Source organism: Polypterus senegalus, chromosome 3, assembly GCF_016835505.1.
Source record: "Polypterus senegalus isolate Bchr_013 chromosome 3, ASM1683550v1, whole genome shotgun sequence".
NCBI lineage: Eukaryota > Metazoa > Chordata > Cladistia > Polypteriformes > Polypteridae > Polypterus > Polypterus senegalus.
In genome coordinates, this window is record NC_053156.1 from 191,859,777 (window position 1) to 191,881,325 (window position 21,549).

A 21,549-nucleotide genomic window follows, 5' to 3' on the forward strand; every position below is an offset into this window, starting at 1 on the left:
CTTCCTTCTTCCATGTCAGCACTCCCAGACTATTGGAGCTTGTTGCTTCATTTTTAGATTCTAACACCACCTCTCCTTTTCTCACTGCACCCAATCCATAGCTCCATATTTATTAACCTTATTAAAAGACCTGTTTGACGGTGTCCATCATCCTATAAAAAGTCTCAATTAATGTTATACTGCTGTCTCACAGATCTCATAAACTTTCAAGAAGAAAGTTTTAGAGTGATTTCTCAGAGCTTTTAGGAGTATTTTGCAGTTTTTTTTGTTTGTTTCTTTTCTAAACAGAGATGCTCAAGATAATGTGAGAAAACAGTAGAGCAACACATGTGACAAACTGCGTGAACCATTGCACTTGAATGCAGAATTTACTGAGATGTCACTAGCCATACCACATGCACTTAAGAACATGTCATCCTCCTGAAGCTAAGCTTGTTCGGGCATGGCCAGATCTTGGATGAGAGACCAACCAGGAACAGCTTGTGTTACTGCTGGAAGAGGTGTTGGCAAAGCCAGCAGGGGGTACTTACTCTGTGGTCTGAATGTATATCCCAATGCCCCAGTGCAGTGACAGGAACAATGTGCTGTAAAAATGGTGCCAGCTTTCTGATGAGATGTAAAATCTGAGGTCCTGACTTAATGTGGGCATCCTTCATAAAGAGTACTGGTGTATCCCGATGTCCTAGCAAAATTTCACACCACGGCCTGGTCATTCTCGCTCTCTAATAATCTCCTGTGTCTGATTGGCTAACCATCACTCACCCCTTCGCCACCTAACAGCTTATGTATGGTGAGCATACTGGTCCAAAAATGGCTTTTGTCGCATCATCCAGGTGAATGCTTCATTTTAATGGCTCTTCAATTTGCCTTCCTCACTATGTAATGCTCTTTGACTAGTGAGAAAAGCACTATATAAATGTAAAGAATAATTATTATTAAACCCATGCTTCAGGCAGCACTGTATTTGTAATGACTGAAGATGATCTGGTGTTAACACTGGAGGCCAAACCAAACTTGGTCTCTGTAACTATGAAAATTCATCTTCAGTTTGGTTTGTAAGATGAAAAAGACTGTTAAATTTCTTTCTTCATATGTGCAAAGTTTCATAAAGCATTTTTTGTAATTTACTGACATCTCCATAATAGAGAAATTGTCTTCTGAAAATGGCCAGATGCACGAACCTTCAGAGGTATTTTAATAACTAATTTATTGTACGTAGCTTATACATTCCTTCCGTATCTTTAAAGTCATATTTCCTATTTTGATTATCTTTAGTAGATTTTCGAATCATGGCAGTTTTCAGGGCTGTGGCACTGGTGGCCTAACCCCACTCAGAAAAAAACATGAAAAGGAAATCATGATAAAATCAAGTTAAAAGACCAGACATCATGATTTTGTATGTGATTATGCAGGCATCTTAGTTCATGATGCATTTAAATCAAGAAGGTAACCAAAGTCCAAATGTATTTTTACAGTAAGCCTACTATTTACTGTTTTATTTACGATGTGAAAATATAAGATTACAAAATGTTCCATTCTTTTTTTTTGACAGTTTGGGTTCAATTGTCATTCCTTATGTAATGTTATGTAAATTTCGTTACTTATGTAATAAGTACATAAGTTTAATATGTCACTGTGCTCTGTGCAAAAAATATTTTATAAATCTGCTTCTTGTCACATGTACAGCTAACACAAGGCCATATTTAGCATACATGGGTTCATAATTTGGAACTGCTAGGCAAGCATTAGAAGACAAGAAAGGGACAACTACGAAAATGGGCATTGTACTATTTCTATGTGACAGAGTCAGCATGACATTGGATCCTCTCTTTGCCTTGTTTGGAATGGCAGGAAAGATGGCATGGAGAAAGAGTATAAAGCCTTGGAACATTGCCTGGCACACCTTTGAAGCCGACGGACAGATGGGAGATAATGTCATCTGATCCTGAAAATCCTTCCAGCGCAGCGACGAAAATGGCAGACTGTAACCAATGGTCTTGTCATGGCTTTCCATCTGTTATGCCACTTAAATCGTCATTAAAGAAAATTAAGTTATTTTCTCTTATGTGATTTCTTACCGCCATATGACTAAGGGTAGGATATCGCCGCTTTATAATATATTTATTTAGGTTTGGGTTAATTAAGATGCCACAATTAAAAAAGAACTTATTCCAACCAGGGAGCTAGCGCCCCCTGCTTGATAGACCTGGTTGCTGTCAGAGTGAAGTTTTATACCAGTTACTCTAGTTTTCTTCTTACATCCCAGAAGATGTACTGGTTAGGTTAACTGGTGATTGAGTGAGTGAGACCTGTCATATAAAATAGACTTTAACTACCCATGACCCTGAATTGGATTAGGCAGGTCATGCTAAAACAAACTACTTTGTAAATTGCAAAAATGTATAGTATTGAGATTTAAAAAATAAATAGTTATTGCATTTATAAATAATGATTGCCTGTAACCCTCTACAATTATATTCAAAAAAGTTCACCATATGACTCTCTTGTGTAATCATAATATACTCAAAGCTACTTAACCTAATGCAGGGTCACAAGGACAGAGCCCATTATGGCAGCACTGAGTGCAAGATAGGAAATAGAAAACAAAACCAAAATATTTCTAATTTTCAGAGAAACTTTCAACAAACCATATACAGTATCTTGTGGAAACAAAACAAACTTGGCAATGTGCATTGTCATGTTAAGGCAAACAAATTATGGACAAAATAACACTGAAACAAACCAAAAGTTGTTATAGGGTTTTATTATGAGAGATAGTATGGGTGTTGCAAAGGGAGACCTTGAAAGTGAATAATCTCAAATTTCTGTCTTGGACTTCAGTTCATAGTGTTTAAAGGTCTTATGTCTCCACAGAAGAACACTGCTCCTCTGGTTTCTCAACTTTCAGTAGTTCCTGCAGAGTAGCTTGAACATGTGCAGTCTGACTGGAAGCACTTTCTTGTAGACCTGAGCCCATCTGCTGCTGCAGACTGAGGACCAGCTGTAAGACTACGGGTCGGATATTCCCACAGCCTCCTGGCAGAATACCATTTCCAGTCATGTTGGCCAATAGGTACCACAGAGCTGGCAGGATGTAGCGCTCTACTGCTTGAGGTTTACGAGCATATGAAGTGCCTGCAATGACTGAAAGTACATATTAGCTTTTCTGTTAGAGAATGTAGAATAACAAGAGTGTTCAACATTAATATACATTATTCTTTTTTTCTTTGTTGTATATTATAATTTTCTTTACCATGTAATATATTTATGAAACATTTTTAAAAGATGCAGAAATGTGAACCTGCGTTGCAGTGTTAAGCAGCTGATACTTGAAGCACTTTCCTCACAATTTGCAAATTATACATAAAAAACAGCATTAAGTATAAATTAACATCAAATAAAGTACATCAAATCAATACAAAAACCAAATAAATGCATAAATAGGACCTTCAGTTCTTATGTTCAATTTCATTGATTATAGACTCTTCTTTATTTCACCAATAAACTTTTTTTCTAAAGTGTTATTGTAATTTGTGCTAGGCTTTGTAAAATATATTGAAATTGTATTAATATCATTAAAGAATTAGCAACACATGACACCAAAAAGTATCTAACTTCATAATAAATGAACCAAATAACATTTTTCAGTCATTTTGGACCAGTTACAAGGAGGAAGAGGAGATCAGGGAGATCGTAGAATCTATAAAGGCAAATCTGGGAACATTTATCTTCACAATGTCTAGGTGGGACTGAAACATAAATAAAATTTTAATCATGACTGACATCTTGATATCTGCAAATCCATAACAGAAGTTTGAAGTGGCAATCCTCTGTATTGATGATGCTTGGTTAATGACCGAATATTTCAGGCAGTTACTAAAAGAGCTGGTTTATGTTGAAGCTAAAGGCCACACTCCCTTTTGTTTTGTTTAAATTCCTTGTTTATGTCTTTTTTGTTTATTTTTTATCCTTTAAATATTATCATTTATGTTATTTATGTTTTTGTGGTATTATTATGTATGTATAATTTTGAGGGTATGTTCTGCCTTGTTCCTTTTGTTTGTGGTGGATTACTAATAGACGTTGCCACCTATCAGTCTCTGTTGAAGGATGGCACCCAGCGCTATAAAGGCTCAAGAGAACTGCATTTCCCTCTGTCGTATGTTGTATGTGCCTGGTGGTTGGTAAGTATTTGTATTTACTGGGGTTTTAACTATTTTGCTTTTATTTATGGGATTCTGATTTCTAGATATTGTTTTGGGACTTGCTGTTTAGGATTGCTTTGTTGGTAATTTTTTTTGCCTCTTTTTTGCTCTTTTGAGTACTTGTACTGTAATATTTTTCTTATATTTGTATGATAAATCTCATTTTATACAGATGCTTTGTTTGCTTCTTCATTCACAAGATTATGGCCATCCTCCCGGAGTGGGGTTTGGACTCTAATGAGCTTTACTTATTTTGGAACTTTTGAAGCACAGAGTAGTCCAAAGCCCACCATTAGAGTGGAAGTCCAGATTGCCTTTGGATGTAGGCATGCAGGAATCTTTTTATATATAATCTGCTTATCTGGATCTTTTTAGAGGCGTCACACCACTTCACCCATTTTGGGTGAGTAGATCACTAAAAATGGTAGCTGGGATAGTAGCAGATTGAGTGGAAGGACTGAAGTAGGGAATATTCCAGATTAGTAATGCTACTGCTCAACATGGTTTTGAAAAATATGAATATTTCTAATTAATTAGATTCATAGGAGCATTATATATATATAAAGAAGGATGGGATCAGCATAGAGAAAGATTCTGCGGTTTGGATTATGCAGAAAAATGGAGTTGGTTAGCTTTGATTTTTGAATAGCTTCAGTCCACAGCTCCAGTGATCAACAGAAGAGCGAAGAGAGAGAAACTTTGCCTAGATCCTTCCTTAATGAAGAAGGACCAAGACAGGTCTGGATTCATCAGCATTCTTGTGTTTACAAATTCTGCACTAAAACATATCGAGTTCAAACCCTGCGACAGGAATGACCAGTTCAATTGATCAAATACTTTTTCTGCATAGAATTGTAACAGCACAGAGGCCAGTTGCGACACTTCACTGATCTTTGTATTATGTGAAAGCATATCGAGACAGGCCAATTGTAAATATTACAGTATTCCCATGAGAGACCTTTCTCCTTTCAAATCAGTTTCTTAATAAAATAATATTAGAATATAAACATATATTACAAGTAACACATTGAATGACAAATTGTTAGGATTGGGTTCTTTTGTCATTTTTCTGTATCAATTTGGGAAATCTACTGTACTGTGGACAGCAGCTCAGACACAGATAGGCAGACACCGATGGTTTACACACAAGCACACGTTTAGTCATATTTACTTATTTACAAATGCGCACGCACAACCCAGTGCACCTGCTCCAATCACCCTCAGTCCAGTCCTTTCACAACAATGTCTCTCTTCCTGGCCGCCTCCACTCCTCTCCTGCGAGCTACGTCCACTTATACCTGACTTCAGCTATCAAATGAAGGGAGGCGGCCCCTTTTATGTTCACCCGGACGTACTCCAGGTGCCTCCCAATGAACTTCCGCCAGCACTTCCTGGTGTAACGGAAGTGCTGGCTGAGCACACGGAAGCACTCTGAGTGTCCCTGGTTTTCCTTCTGCCAGCACCTGGCTCTTCAGGTATCTGGGCGTCTCCTGGCGGTGACCACAGTCTTATAGGGTTGAGCTTCTATGCTCTGTTCCTGTGGTCCCCATACCAACCAGGGTAATCCCTCTTCCGTTCCTTCTGGGCATCCTGACTGGGTATCGCCCCCAAACGCTCGCTACACTACATTTTTTTTTGAGTCACTGATTCTGATTCTGACATCCAGTTAATAGCAATTCAACTTAATTTTGAAGGTTATTAATTTTTTGAACCATTTTATTTTTCTAACTAACCGTAACCCACACATCTGTAACTTCTTCCAAAACGTGCAACAGAGTATGCCTTCTCCAAGTCAACAAACCTTACGTAGACATGATATGCAAATACTATTTAATTATCCATGGAATGACAAAGAGTGGCCTAAAGTTCCTTGTCAATGTTCGAATTAACTTTATTCTTTCTAGATCTGAGGTTTAACCTTTTTTTGCAGTCTCTGGTTCTTTAGCTTGATCCCTCAGTAAATAAAAGTTCCTTGCATTACACTTTTCTAAAATGAAAACTGAAAAGTGTGTATTCTTCTCTCTTGTTTGCTTTCTTGAGGTTATAAAATGCATGGAATGTTTCATTTTGTGTTAAATATTTCTTTTAAAAAATCACTTTTTACACTAATGGTTATGATAGGATATTTTGCAGGGAATAGCAAGCAAGACTCAGTAGAATGTTTTCATAATTTGAGCTGTCATTGCAAAGTTAAAGATCATCTTTTTTCTTTAAAAAATGCATATGAATGCATAATAATTTCACTATCATCAACAACTAACCACAATCTTGTTATAAGGACATAACATTCCCATTTGCTAATGACTGCCATTGTCATAGTTGAGTATTATCCATCCATCCATCCCGCTGAATCTGAATAGGGTCACGGGGGTCTGCTGGAGCCAATCCCAGCCAAAACAGGGCACGAACCAATCCTGGGCAGGGTGCCAACCCACCGCAGGACACACACAAACACACCAATCACACACTAGGGCCAATTCAGAATCGCCAATCCACCTAACCTGCATGTCTTTGGATTGTGGGAGGAAACCCACGCAGACACGGGGAGAACATGCAAACTCCACGCAGGGAGGACCCGGGAAGCGAACCCGGGTCTCCTAACTGCGAGGCAGCAGCGCTACCACTGCGCCACCGTGCCGCCCTAGTTGAGTATTAATTTACCCAAAAATGTTGCCCAAATTAAAACAGACAGAGATTACATTTACAGTTAGATATTCACAACAGCAGATGCTTCTGAGTCCTTTGGTCATGTATTGCTACTTATTTCTCTATATCAAAAACTTATTTCACTTACTTGCCAATCGCTGAACCACCTCCTGTATTGCTGGCCCACTTATAAACTGCACTTTGCTGGCCAGTGGCTGTAACAACAGTGAATTATCTGGAAGTAAGAAGTAGAAGCTATTAGACACATGTAATTGTTTGGTTTATGAGACAACAGATTCTAAACTTCCATTTAAAGCTTAAGGGTGCATATCCTTTTTATAGCACAGTATTTCTTTAGCTACTCTAGTTAAACGTCTTTGTCCACTCAAAGTTTTTAGGAACTTCTAAAATTTATGAATTCAATATACTGTTATACATTTACAGCACACTTTACAGAGGACTATTGAAAGAGATAAACCAAGACACCTTTCACTTTCAGCATGGACTCAGACAGGCACTTGCATAAATTCTCTCCTAGTACTTTAAAGTTGACCTCTGAAATCACAAGTGAAATGGCTTCTGTATTAATACCTAGTTTAGTAATGACAGGAACAGATGGAGTTCAATAAAGTGAGAAGTCCCTTGCCCATCTTTATTTCGGTTTAAAAATGTTTCCTGTAAAACAGATAGCATCTGCTTTGATTGCAGACATGTAGGCTGGAGTCCTGGGAAATTACAGGCATTAGCAAGAAAAGCTGTAGGCAGTGGTGTTAGCATTCCAGAGTAATTTTGACAGCTCAGAAAGAGCTCACAAGCATTAAAACAGCAGCATTTCAGGTATTATTTGGCAAGAATAAAATTGCAATGTTACCCAGGTACGGAGATTTCTATTCTCTCACAGAATGAAATGCCTACTCTGTTTCATAGATCTTTATCAGAAACATATCTTTAGAGGAACATTTTCTTTTACAGAACCCACAATAGTTCTAAGCCACATTTGAAATTTGAGAAGTTACTCTTGTACTTAATAAAGGAATTCACTTTTAAAATGTACAATAACTGAATTAGAATTTATTTTATTATAAAGGACATTTATCTCTATCCAATAATTATTTTTAGTGACCTTCTTTTTTTCAACAGCGGGAAGCACAGTTTATCAGCACAGCCTCAAGTCAATAGACAAGATGCTGGTCAATGCAAAGGCACATTCACTCACTCACCAAAAATGCATGCTAACTCATATCAGAATAAGCTAGAATCAGAAATTAACCTAGCATAGATGTCTTTGGCGTTTTGGAGATTGCAGGGGTACAAAGAGAAAACTCTTGCAGACATGAGGAGAAGATTCAAAGATCCTCAGAAGTACAGACACATCTCTGAATCAAACCTGGTCCTTAGAACAAGAGGCATTAATGCGCTGATTCATGTTTAAATACTTTATAAATATGTATCTTCTAAAATACCGTGTGTATATACAATATACAGTATATATATATATATATATATAAACTGCTCAAAAAAATTAAAGGAACACTTTGAAAACACATCAGATCTCAATGGGGAAAAAGAAATCCTCCTGGATATCTATACTGATATAGACTGGGTAATGTGTTAGGAACAAAAGAATGCCACATTGTTTGATGGAAATGAAAATGATCGACCTACAGAGCCCTGAATTCAAAGACGCCCCAAAAATCAGAGTGAAAAAATTATGTGGCAGGCTAGTCCATTTTGCCAAAATTTAATTGCAGCAACTCAAAATTGTATGCAGCACTTTGTATGGCCCCTGTGTTCTTGTGTACATGCCTGACAACATCGGTGCATGCTTCTAATGAGATGACAGATGGTGTTGTAGGGGATCTCCTCCCAGATCTGGACCAGGGCATCACTGAGCTCCTGGACAGTCTGAGGTGCAACCTAGTGGCATTGGATGGACCAAAACATAATGTCCCAGAGGTGTTCTATTGGATTTAGGTCAGGCAAGTGTGGTGGCCAGTCAATGGTATCAATTCCTTCATCCTCCAGGAACTGCCTGCATACTCTCACCACATGAGGCCAGGAATTGTTGTGCACCAGGAGCCACTGTACCAGCATAGGGTCTGACAATGGGTCCAAGGATATCATCCTGATACCTAATGGCAGCCAAGGTGCCTTTGTCAAGTCTGTAGCGGTCTGTGTGACCCTCCATGGATATGCCTCCCCAGACAATCATTAACCCACCACCAAACTGCTCATGCTGAATGATGTTACAGGCAGCATAATGATCTCCATGGCTTCTCCAGACCCTTTCACTTCTGGCACCAGTGGTGCATCTGCCAATTCTGGTATTTTATGGCGAATGCCAATCGAGCTGTATGCTGCTGGGCAGTGAGCTCAGGGCCCATTAGAGGACATGCGGCCCTTGGGTCACCCTCATGAAGCCTTTCTGGTTGTTTGGTCAGAGACATTCACACCAGTGGCCTGCTGGAGGTCATTTTGTAGGGCTCTGGCACTGCTCATCCTGTTCCTCCTTGCCCAAAGGAGCAGATACTGGTCCTGCTGATGGGTTATGGACCTTCTATGGCCCTCTCCAGCTCTCCTAGAGTAACTGCTTGTCTCCTAGAATCTCCTCCATGCCCTTGAGACTGTGCAGGGAGACACAGCAAACCTTCTGGCAATGACACGTATTGATGTGCCATCCTGGAGAAGTTGGACTACCTGTGCAACCTCTGTAGGGTCCAGGTATCACCTCATGGTACCAGTAGTGACACTGACTGTAGCCAAATGTGAAACTAGTGAAGAAACAGTCAGAAAAGATGAGGAGGGAAAAATGTCAGTGGCCTCCACCTGTTAAACCATTCCTGTTTTGGGGTCATCTCATTGTTGCCCCTCTAGTGCATCTGTTGTTAATTTCATTAACACCACAGCAGCTGAAACTGATTAACAACCCCCTCTGCTACTTAACTGACCAGATTAATATCCCATAAGTTTCATTGACTTTATGCTATACTCTGATTAAAAAGTGTTCCTTTAATTCTTTTGAGCAGTATATATATATATATATATATATAGTACATAACATATGATCAATGTTCCATTGATATTAGCTTACAATCAGTATATTATTCATCTCTCATTGTCACAGGAAAAACTGTGGCCCAATGGCTTGAGCTTTTGGCACACAGCTCCAGAGGCTTACACTGGAAGCCTTTCTGGTCACTATGTAGATAATCCATAATGTGTCCAAATGGTCTTTCTTAAGATAAATAACATAGGTAGCTCGGTAATTCTAAATTCCATCTTAATATGTTAGTGTGAATGTGTTGTCACATGTATTGTATGCATGCACTTGCATGGTGTTTGTTAATGGGCATAGGGCTGCTGCACTCATTGATTCCGGTAGCAACATTTCTTTTGGTTCTTGCCAATATGTTCTTATACAACAGTGGGAACCCAGGACGACAAGTCTAACCTGTATACACTTTGAAACTTATAAGGACAACACTAAAAAGAACAGGGTAGCTCTTAAGTGCAATCTCCCTTTTCCAGTGATCCTTGGGTGGGAATCATTGGAAGGGAAAAGTGGAATGACATCTAACACCTCTTTTAAAGCAATGGGCCTAATCATTGATGGTGAAACCCCATTACAAAGTGTTTCCATGCCGTGCTTGTAGTCAGTGGTTGAACAGAGTCACGTGGCGACTCAAGGAGATGAGAGTGTCATCCCAGAGTCTCACACTGACATTTCTATAGAGACAGAGGGCGAATCATCACAGAGCATTACTCCTCCCCCTGATGTCACTACTGATCCTCTCTCCACTTTGCATTTCCAATTCAGACAAGCTCCGGCTTCATTTAAAAAGGAGCAGTGGAACAGTGAGTCCCTAAAGTTTGCCTTAAAATTGGTCGCTCTCATTTATGAAAACCAGATATCCCATGCCACAGGGCCCCCACTTTGTGTTGAAAAACAATTTATTTTATTCAGTGGCTAAAAATGAGGGCGAGGTGATATGATGAGGTGAGGTCATTCTTGCTAGTTCTGTGAACCTTCTGGTGACAGGTTTGTGAATTAGCACATGTCAACATCTTAGGCTCCCATTTTTTTGGAGAAAAGACACCCCAGAAAATTTCAGTTGGCCTGGGATTAATGAGGAGGCCCATCAATTTTGTGCTTCACGTCCTAAATATCATTTGAGGCAGATTCCTTGGAAGGGCTATGCTCCTCTCATTCCTGTCCTGCTCATAGATATTCCTTTTGAGTGATTGGAGGTTGATAATGTAGGAGTTCTTGAACCCTCGGCCGGAGGACATAAATATATTCTTTTCATAGTGGATTATGCTACTCGTTATCTTGAAGCGATCTCTTTGCAAGTGGCTAATGCTACAACTATTGCACACAAACTTGTAGGGATCTTTGTGCGTGTTGGCATCCCCAAAGAAGTCCTAACGGACCAAGGGTTGTCATTCACCACAGGTACATTTAAGGATATTGCAAAGATATTCCGAATTAGGCATTTAAAAACCTCAGTATACTACTTTCAAACTAATAGTTTAGTGGAGCAGTTTAACCAGACCTTCAAAGAAATGTTACGTTAACGTGGTCAACGAGGATGGATGAAACTGGGATTAGGTTATCCACCTTGTGTTGTTTGCTTATCAGGAGGCACTGCAGGTCTCTACGGGCTTCTCTGCTTTTGAACCATTATACTGTATGGTCAACAACCCCGAGGACTATTGGACATTCGAAAAGAAAGTTGGGAAGAAGAGGCACTCCCTTTCACTAACATTCTTGAGTATATCGCTCAATTACATAACAGATTCACTAAAATTCAGCCCATCTTAAAAGAAATCATTGAATATGCACAGTTAGCACAGGTTTGGTTCTATGACCGTGGCACAACACTCAGTGAATTCCATCCCTGAAACAATATTATGGTCCTTGTTACCACTTCCCATTCCAAATCCCATTCCAAAGGCCCAAATGAAATTAAGGAAAGGAAGGTTTACTCAACTATTTGGTGAAAAAACCAGGCAGACAGCTGGTCAAGTGGGTATATCATGTGAACTTGTTGAAGCCCTGGCAGGATTGCAATCCTGATCCCCACTCTGCTCAGTCTGTCTCGTTCTTTGCTCAAAATAGCCTTAATTCCACAGCAGATTTGACATCTGGCCAACTACAAGAACTGGAAGAAGCCATCTAGTCTGTCCCAGGAGTGTTGGATGAATGGCTTGGAAGAGCCACACTAACATGACATTGTTACAGAACCCTGGGTTGATGTCAGAGAGTGCCGTTATTGCTTCCTGGAAGCCAAGCAAGCTGAAGTGGAACTTGAGATTAGACCCATGCTGGAGCTGGGTGTGATTGAGGAAAGTTTTAGTCTCTGGTGCAGCCCTATTGGTCTGTTCCTATAACCAGACGGAAGTTGATGCTTCTGCAATGACTTCTCTTGGTTGAATCATGTTTCCTGATTTAATGCCTACCCAATGTCTTGTGTGGACGAGCTCCTCAAGTGGCTTGGGAAGGTCCAGTACTTGACCACCATGAACATGACAAAAGGGTACTGGCAAATACCTTTAACGGAATCCACAAAGAAAACACAATGTTCAGTACCTTGAGTGGACACTGCAGTACAAGTGTCTCTTTGCACGGGGCACCAGTAACAATCCAGAGTCTGGTGGACAGAGTGCTACATCCCCACCAAACCTATTGTTCCACCTACTTAGATGATGCAGTCATTTGTTCCAGGGCATGGGAGGGTCACGTACGACATATGCTTGCGGTGCACCTGGCATTATGCGAAGCCGGGCTGAAAATAAATTGAAAAAAATGTAATTTCTGATTCACTGAGGCTAAATATTTAGGTTACCTAAAGGGTAGAGGTACCGTACGTCCACAATGTTCTAAAGTTGAAGCAATTCCTAAATAGCTCCATCCAAAAAACAAAAGGCAGGTTTAAGCTTTACTGGAACTAGAATGGTATTTTTGCTGGTTCAAACCCTGTTTCTCTAAGAGGGCAGCACCTTTACAGACTTGACAAAGAAGCAGGCCTTGATGCCAATACCTGTTTTAATAACAGTCTGTAATGTATGTACTTGAGCAGGAAACTACTGGATTGAGAGACCAAGTATCTGGCGATGAACAGGGATGTGAATTAACGCTGATGAGAGACCATGCTCGTTTACAATGGATGGTGCTGCACAAGGAGTCAAATCCATGTACAGTACAGTATTACCAGATGGTTCTTGGACTATCAGCCTTTCTGGTTTAAAGTCCTAAATTGTTGAGGTGCTCGCCACACCAATGCCGATGCTTTGTTTCACTTCAATGACTTCAGTTGTCCAATCCAATGGATTTGGGTTAATTAGCGTGTGGCTGGGTAACAGCTTGAAGGCTTGGGTGATAGTGTAGCGCTGACACATAAAAGTTGTTTTCTGTTGTGTGTCTGGTTTGCTTGTGCTGGTTTAGGATAGCCCATAGAGCATTTGATTGACATCAGTGCACTGGAAGGCAGGACATCCGGTTTCCTTTATCTGGTGGAATTTGCATAAATCGCACAAAGAAGAGGAGAACAGCTATCGAGGAAAAAAGATGGAAAAACCTATCTAAACTGATGAGCATCTACATGGGCTATGGGCTATGGGAAAATGTTCTACAGCTCCCAAAGACTTGTCTATATAGGTGGAGGTCAGAGGTTCACTCTAAGAATTTTGCATTATAATAATATTATATATATATATATATATATATATATATATATATATATATATATATATATATATTAAATGCTAGACATCATTTAATGTTAACCAAATCTAGTAAAATTTGCTGTACAGAAATAATGATTTTACTTTTTAGGCACCTATTGCAACATAATTGCAATAAAGGACAATACTGTATATATTTTATACAAGGTACGATTGATCCATTTCATTTCATATAATAAAATATCTACTTTTTTTCAGAATTTTTATTGAGTATATAAATCACATTACAGTATTAACAACACAATTAAGTCATACTCTGTGCATCAGTTAATATTTGATCAATGCAGTGTTTGATGCATAATGTTATCCCATCTGGTTTTATTACAAATAATGTTATTAAAGGACTGGGAGTAATTGTAAATGCAATCCAAAAATCTGACAAATTATGCAAATATTCTTTGCAAAATTATCTAGCTATGGGATATTTCCAAAACATATGACATCCTGCAGTACTCTACTGCTAAACTCACAGTTTTATTTGGAAAGAGTCATGTGCTGGATAAAATTAATCTTTAAAAACTAATAACATATCAAAATGTTATTTCAACTCAACAATCAAAATATATAATTTTCTCTGCTATTAATGCTTACAAAATTATTTTATTTTATACTGTAGACTTTATACCCACCAAGGTACATGATGAGCGCATCAAGAAGATTAGCCGCACCAAGGGAAATACCAGGATGCTTAGAGTTGAGATTATCAATGGTGGCAGTTGTGATGCCCGAGAGAACAGGATTTAGGCTGTCTGCTAGCAGGGGTACTAGTTCACTGGCAGTCTCCAATGCCAGCAGGTTCACTTTCTTATTTGAATCCTGTAGGCGAGGGATGAACCAGTCCAGGATCTATAAGGTACAGGATCAGACTTTTCAGATTAGATAATTTATTTATTTTTAAAATTGTAGTAATCATCTCTCACAGGTGGCTGGGTGCGGTTGGCAATCAGCCGCCTATTTAAGGAGCCACCACCCTGCAATCAAGGCTGGAGTCGGGTGAGGAGGAAGACGAGGTCGTGGCAGAGGAGGCGAGGAGAGGCCCAAGTGATTTGTGTGTGGAGAGAGTGGCTAGTCAGACCCTGGACTTTGGGGAGACTGGGGGTTTGGTGACGGTGCACTTGACTTTTGTAAATATACTGTAAATTAACGTGTGGTGATGGCTAAAACGGTGTCCGCCTGTGTGTGTCCGGGTTGCCCTATTTCACAGTGGCGTAGCCGGCAGGATGCTCCACCTGGGTCGAGGTGGGGACCTGCATTCCTGATAAAGTCTGTGAAAGGCCCGGCACAACAGGGGAACCGACCCACGTGCCGCAGGGGCGACGTGCACCCAACCCCGCAGCAACGGAGTGTATCATGGACCGTTAGAGGTCCATTGGTGGACTTTGTGCTTCAGGGGCGGCTCACTGACGCGGAGCCCAGGAAAGTGGCTGCCGAAAGGTGAGGCTGTGGCTGCGAAGCCGCAGCAGGAGCTGAGCTGCTCGGAGAGACGCTCTCCTGTGAGAGAGGAGAGCAGGATGGCCGACCAGAAGTCCCTCCTTGTGACGGACGCGGGATTGGACAGCGTGTCCTGTTCTCTCTCCTATAATTGGTCGAAGGCGAGAGCAGGGAAAGTCCGTCCCATGCACCACAGAAACCTGAGTGGGCCGTAGGGAAAGGCCCTTAGAGATCAGTCGGTAAGTGGAACTACTCCCAAGGTAAGCCCACCGCCAGATGCTTCTCTCTCCTCGGCGGCGATTTTGCAGGACTTGAAAGAAGAAGTGTGTTGTTGACGCCGGCCGAGTGATGTGCCCTCTGGGCGGAGACGCTGGAGTCAGGAGGGATGGCAGTTGCTTCGGATCGAGAGCCGCAGGCAAGAGAGGATCGGCGCGCTGCAGGAGCTCCTGGACGGAGAGGCACAGCAGGGAAGGTAAGGGAGACCGACCCCGTGACGCTCCGGACGCCAGTGGGGCTGGGTCTGCCCTCTTACAATGGGCAGATCCAAACTGCCGCGGCGTCCCAAAGTAAGCGGAGGAAGCAGCTTGGGGAAGCCAGTTCCTCCGACATGGAAGGATGTGCCGCTAGGTGCGAAGGGTCGTCCTCTGCGATGCAGAGGAGAAACCCGCAGCTTGGGAGGTGGATACGACGCCTGATCCCACTAGTGGTTCCGTGGTGGGGACTGCGGACTGCTCGTGTGGGGAAGCCGAAGGAGGGAGCATCGGGGTGCCGATCGGAGTGGAGAGCGTTGGCCCAGCTGAGAAGATGAGCCGAGGGGCTGCATCAGGGTAACGTCCCCGCCCCTTGTTTATCTGTTTCATTTACAGGTTCGGGCCCTAGGCTGAAATGTGTCGGCTTGCCGCTGAGGCGTTCACGTCCTTGCAGAATGGTCCGCTGGTGCTTGGTGGTCCCAGCTAGCGGGGGAGTACTGTCACAGGTGGCTGGGTGAGGTCGGCAATCAGCCACCTATTTAAGGAGCCACCGCCCTGCAATCAAGGCTGGAGTCGGGTGAGGAGGAAGACGAGGTCGTGGCAGAGGAGGCGAGGAGAGGCCCGAGTGATTTGTGTGTGGAGACAGTAGCTAGCGAGAGCCTGGACTTTAGGGAGACTGGGGGTTTGGTGACGGTGCACTTGACTTTTGTAAATATACTGTAAATAAACGTGTGGTGATGGCTAAAACGGTGTCCGCCTGTGTGTGTCCGGGCCGCCCTATTTCACACATCATATTTTCTGACACAACACTTTGTATCTTTGCTGTTGGTCTTTCACACTCTTACGTCAGTGGGAAGAGTAGAACATCATTTACATTATATTTAGCAGATATTTTCAACCAAAGTGACATCAAATCACCAATATATGAAGACAAATATCAGACCAACAAGTGTGCAAGTTAACTAGATGCTATCGATCACATACTATATTTTGTCATAGTACAAGAAATAAATCAAGAATTTCAGTCAAATGGTACATCTGAATCTGAGCAAGTCTATTAAGTTTGTTACCTTCTGGATATTGGCAGTAATGAGACCAGTATTATCAGTACTGATACGAAGGAGAAGTGTGACCCCATGCATTCGGTCTTGGTATTCACGGGAAGTTAAAAGCCTTTGAAGCTCTTTCAGTTTCTCGGTACACTCCATGCTTCGTACCACCGCCTGACGCAACAGATTTTGCTGAGGTATATCATCCTGCTGCTTTCTAGCTGAAATCCCATTAGGACTGATAAGTGTGTCTGCATCAGTACGTCTCAAATCTGAGTTTGGTTTCAGTATAGATGAACGACGTCTCATTGATTTAATTGGAAGCTGTGGATCTTCACTGTGAAAACAAGTGTTTCAGGGTGACATCTTTTATGGGAATTAAGGCAAAAAAAAAAAAACAACCCTGAAACCATTTCTACTGACCATCTTCCCGGCACAGTTGCTTCCAGTGTGCTAGCAGAGAAACTGCCTCGGAATGAATGTCGAACCTTAGCTGATGGAGGTTCAGATATACTGTCCCTTATTCCCTGGGGAAAAAAGGTAGGACAACTTTCTGTTATACAGTATAGGAAAGTAACTACTGATAAGTATAAAGATTTTTAAGTGTCTCACTTTTTGTTTAATAGAAGTCATGACAAAATGAAGGTCATGAGTGGACAGTGATCGCTGGATGATGCGGTCAAACTCAGGGTGAGCCATAAATGTAATGAGCATCCTGCGGCCATAGAACCTGTGAAGAAAATGAAGAGATTGAGAAATTGGGAGCTGATTAGATTGAATCTAAATGATTAATTAATGAACTTATGGAAGGAGTAAATCTCTGAATCATCCAATAGGTTTTCCTCAGCTTTTAAAGCAAAAACAGATTTATATTATCTGTTAAAGCCTATAGTGATAACATCTTTCAATGTAGCATAATTGTAGTTTTTGTTTAATGTATAAGACAAAAGTACTATGGTTACTTTTATATAAGCGATACTAAAGATACACAAATTTACAAATAAACAACAAGCAAAAAGCAAAGATCTGTACCAAATATATACCTAAATCAATCCACAAGATAAGAATATATTTTGTGAGGTGAGGATTAAACTGACAACGTTGTGGTTTTAAATAAAGTTATTCAACCACTTTACCGCACTGCCTGCCTAAACTTGATGTGTCAATATGGCCACACATGTAACCTAAGCAGAAACTAATTATAAATTCCTACAACAGCTTAACCCAGTGGCACATTACACAGCTTCAAGTAAGAGAAGATGTCAAACATGATGGCTGAGTTGCTGATATTAACACCTGAGTAAACAATGAGAAATCTCAGGGTATGATAAATTATACAATTCTGTGACAACATTCTAGCTCAGATTCACAGTTGCAAAGTATTGCAAGCTCACCCTGTTTCTTAAGGCCAATAATGTGCTGTCTGATGGAGTGGGTGCCTGTTGCTGGGTATGTCAGACTATTCAACTAGTGGTCACAGAATCTCCCTACTCTCTAAGATTAGAACATTAGAAAGATTTACACAAGAACAGGCCATTTAACCCAATAAAGATTGCTAGTCCTATCCATTTAATTCCTCCAAAATAATATCAAGTTGAATTTTGAAGGTCCCTAAAGTCCTACTGTCTACCACACTACTTGGTAACTTATTCAACGTGTCTATGGTTCTCTGTGTAAAGAAAAATCTCCAAATAATTGTGTGAAATTTACCCTTAATTAATTTCCAACTGTGTCATAGTCTTCTTGTTGAACTCATTTTAAAGTAATAGTCTCTATCCACTATAGTCCTTTCTTTCATATTTTTGAACACTTCAGTCATGTCACCTCTTAATCTGCTTTAGCATAAACTGAAAAGGCTCACATGGTTTAATCTTTCCTCATAACTCATCCCCTGTAGCCCTGGTATCGGCCTAGTCACTCTTCTCTGGACTTTTATCAGTGCTTGTATGTCTTTTTTATAGCCTGGAGACCAAAACTGCACAAAGTACTCTAGATGAGACCTTACCAGTGTGTTATTCAGCTTGAACATAACCTCATTTGACTTGTACTCTACACATTGTACTATTTAACCTAACATTCTGTTAGACTTCTTTGTGGCTTCAGAACAATGTCTGGAAGTGATAGTTGATAGTGATGTGTCAACTACAACTCTTAAATCCATCTCCTAAGGTGTACTTTCAATTTTCAGACCTTTCATTATGTTTAAATCTCACATTTTTACTTACTATGGGTAATACTTTACATTTACTTACATTAAATTTCATCTCCCACAAATTTGCCTAACCATGTATTCTGCCCCTATCTCTCTGCAATAATTCAATGGTTTATCTGCCAATCCTCCTGGCTTGGCATCATCTGTAAATGTAATCGTCTGTATTTTGTTATTTGTATTCCTATCCAAATCAATTATATATATTAAAAATGCTAGAAGGCCTGGCACTGACCTCTGTGATACACCACTCTTAACTTCTCCCAATTCTGTAAAGATTCCTCAGACCATCACCCTTGGCTTTCTGTGTTTTAGACACCTCTGCAACCATCTACACACTGCACTCTGTACTCCCTCTTCTGTTAGTTTGATGCCTAAATCAAATGCTTTCTGAAAGTCAAGATAAATGGTATTGTATGCATCGCTCATTTTGTTGATTCATTATACAGTTCCAGTATGCTAGCAAAACAAAAACTCCCTTGTCTGAACCCATGTTTGCTCTTCAGCCATGTGTTGCTCAATCTTATCCTTGATAATTCCTTACATTAATTTACCTGTGATATATGTTAAAGCTTACTGGCCTATGGTTGCTTTTATCTGGCTGATCACCTATTTTATATAACAGTATTGTAGATGTGGCACCACAAACACATTAATGAAAACACTGACACAAAAAAGAGAGAATCAGTAGTAGCTGTGCAGAGAAAAACTACCAAGTGCATTCCAGGACCAAATGGCATTCCCTAATCTGAGAGGCTATGTGAATGAAGCCTCTTTAGTTTAAGAAGGATGTCTTAATCCAAATATTTAAAAAATCTCAAAGGCATTCAATAATAGGTTACATCAGAATTCTTTCGAATAAACACTGAACCTGGCACTCAACAACACTGGTGAAAAAGGGTGTCAGGAACAGTTCTTCAGAATAAAAAAGTTAATTTTAAAGTATCTGAATAATAGATAAAAAGAATAAAGAGATAATAGAATAAAGAGATAACAGGAACACTATCTATTAGGCAAGCTTGATTGACTGAATGGCAATTGTTATGTCAGTTATACTAGTGTAAAAAATATATGTGTAGGACATAATAACATTATCCATTCGGATCTGTCTGGAATGCAGGTCCAGGGCCAGGCACTCTTACTGTCAGATAATTATCTCAGTTTCTATAACAAGGCCCTGATAAGATGACCAATCACAGACTAAGTCACAATAGAAGACAGATCTTTGAGGCACCATTTGAACACCCACTTTTAAACAAATAGCCATAGTTCAATGACTGGCAACATTATAGACAATATTTTGCACCAGTTCTCAATCAAAAAATGGGCTCATATTGCACCGAAGAAATCAAAGGAAAGACAACCATTCCTGCCTTTGAAAAACCCTTGCATACCTCAACTCATTGCTTCCTCTGTCAGCTTACTGCTGTCACACTTGGATGTAACTTCTACTTGACAGCAGATGCCCAGTGCTTATAGAATATGACCATTACAAAGACTAAAACAATCCCTTCTACTCCAAAGGGTAACCGGTGCAGGATTGGAAAAACGGAAGACCGTTTGTAAAAAGATTTGAATGAGCCAAATCCAAACCTTGCTAAGATAACAAGTGGAAGGCAGTGCATGGAGCTATGTGTTCACCCTGCTAGTTACAGAAGCTGACTGATCACCATCTGACCCAGCAGGTGTAACTTTGATAGCAACTGAGGACACTGTGAGTTTGTACCTCAAAAAGAAAGTGAAGTACTGCCTGAAACTAGATGGTGTGACCAAGGCAAAGAAGAAGACAAACTCCTGAAAAAAAAGAAAGAAAACAACACTCAAGATCTTTCCATATGTCTGGAGAGAACTTACCAGGGAATTACCAAAGCATCACCTACATCAGACCATAAGTACACCTGCTTTAATTCTGAGAACTATTAATTATAACTTAATATTCAGATTGAAGCCAGCTAATATATTATGTTGTTGGTCTCAATCTAACTTAAAGGTAATAAACTTGTTATGGATAAGTTCTAGTTGTTGCAAGTTTCTTTCTAAACCCATTAAGAAAATTCAGTACAGCATCTCACACACAAGCACACACAGAGACTGTGATGGAATTCATAAGCTATGTGCCTTTATTCTACAGGAGAATAAAGTTCAACTAAGCTAGCCAATTTTTTTTATACATATTTAAATATATATGTATATGGTTACATATATCAATTTTCTATTATCCATATGTTATATAACAAATTGGGTGGTGCAGTGGTAGCGCTGCTGCTTTGCAGTAAGGAGACCTGGGTTTGCTTCCCGGGTCCTCCCTGCCTGGAGTTTGCATGTTCTCCATGTGTCTGCGTGAGTTTCCTCTCACAGTCCAAAGACATGCAGGTTAGATACATCGGTGATCCTAAATTGTCCCGTGTGTGTGTGTGCCCTGCGGTGTGCTGGCACCTGGCCTGGGGTTTGTTTCCTGCCTTGCACCCTGTGTTGGCTCCAGCAGACCCCCATGACCCTGTAGTTAGAATATAGCAAACTGCATTATTCTGTTTGGTAAACTAAACATATCTGTGTTATTTGTGAAATATGTCGAAACACAACTGAGAAAGTGAAATTATTTATGTAGACTTTCACCCATTTATGTGCCTTGTTCATAAATTTAACAGATCTCTTCATATTTCTGGCATGCTGACTGGAAAGTGAAATAGAGATCTCGCACTCAACCTACATTGTTTTGGCATTCCCTGGGTGGCGTCTTGTTAATTGTTTTAATTAATTACTAGAATTGCCTATTACCTGAGCAATCAATTCAA

At 40.3% G+C, this 21,549-nt stretch overlaps 1 protein-coding gene across 3 annotated transcripts in view; it reads right to left on the reverse strand.

Moving 5' to 3' along the window:
- Positions 1-2,757: 2,757 nt before the first annotated feature.
- Positions 2,758-21,549, reverse strand: part of LOC120525763 (TOG array regulator of axonemal microtubules protein 2-like) — a 140,296-nt gene continuing 121,504 nt past the window's right edge. For all 3 annotated transcript variants that reach the window (XM_039748344.1, XM_039748345.1, XM_039748346.1), the window contains 6 exons: positions 17,158-17,275; positions 16,969-17,072; positions 16,567-16,882; positions 14,225-14,441; positions 7,000-7,086; positions 2,758-3,144 (listed from right to left, as the gene is read on the reverse strand). In XM_039748344.1, the coding sequence (XP_039604278.1) occupies positions 2,861-3,144; positions 7,000-7,086; positions 14,225-14,441; positions 16,567-16,882; positions 16,969-17,072; positions 17,158-17,275 (1,126 nt within the window). In that variant the 3' untranslated portion in view covers positions 2,758-2,860. The remainder of the gene's footprint in view (positions 3,145-6,999; positions 7,087-14,224; positions 14,442-16,566; positions 16,883-16,968; positions 17,073-17,157; positions 17,276-21,549) is intronic.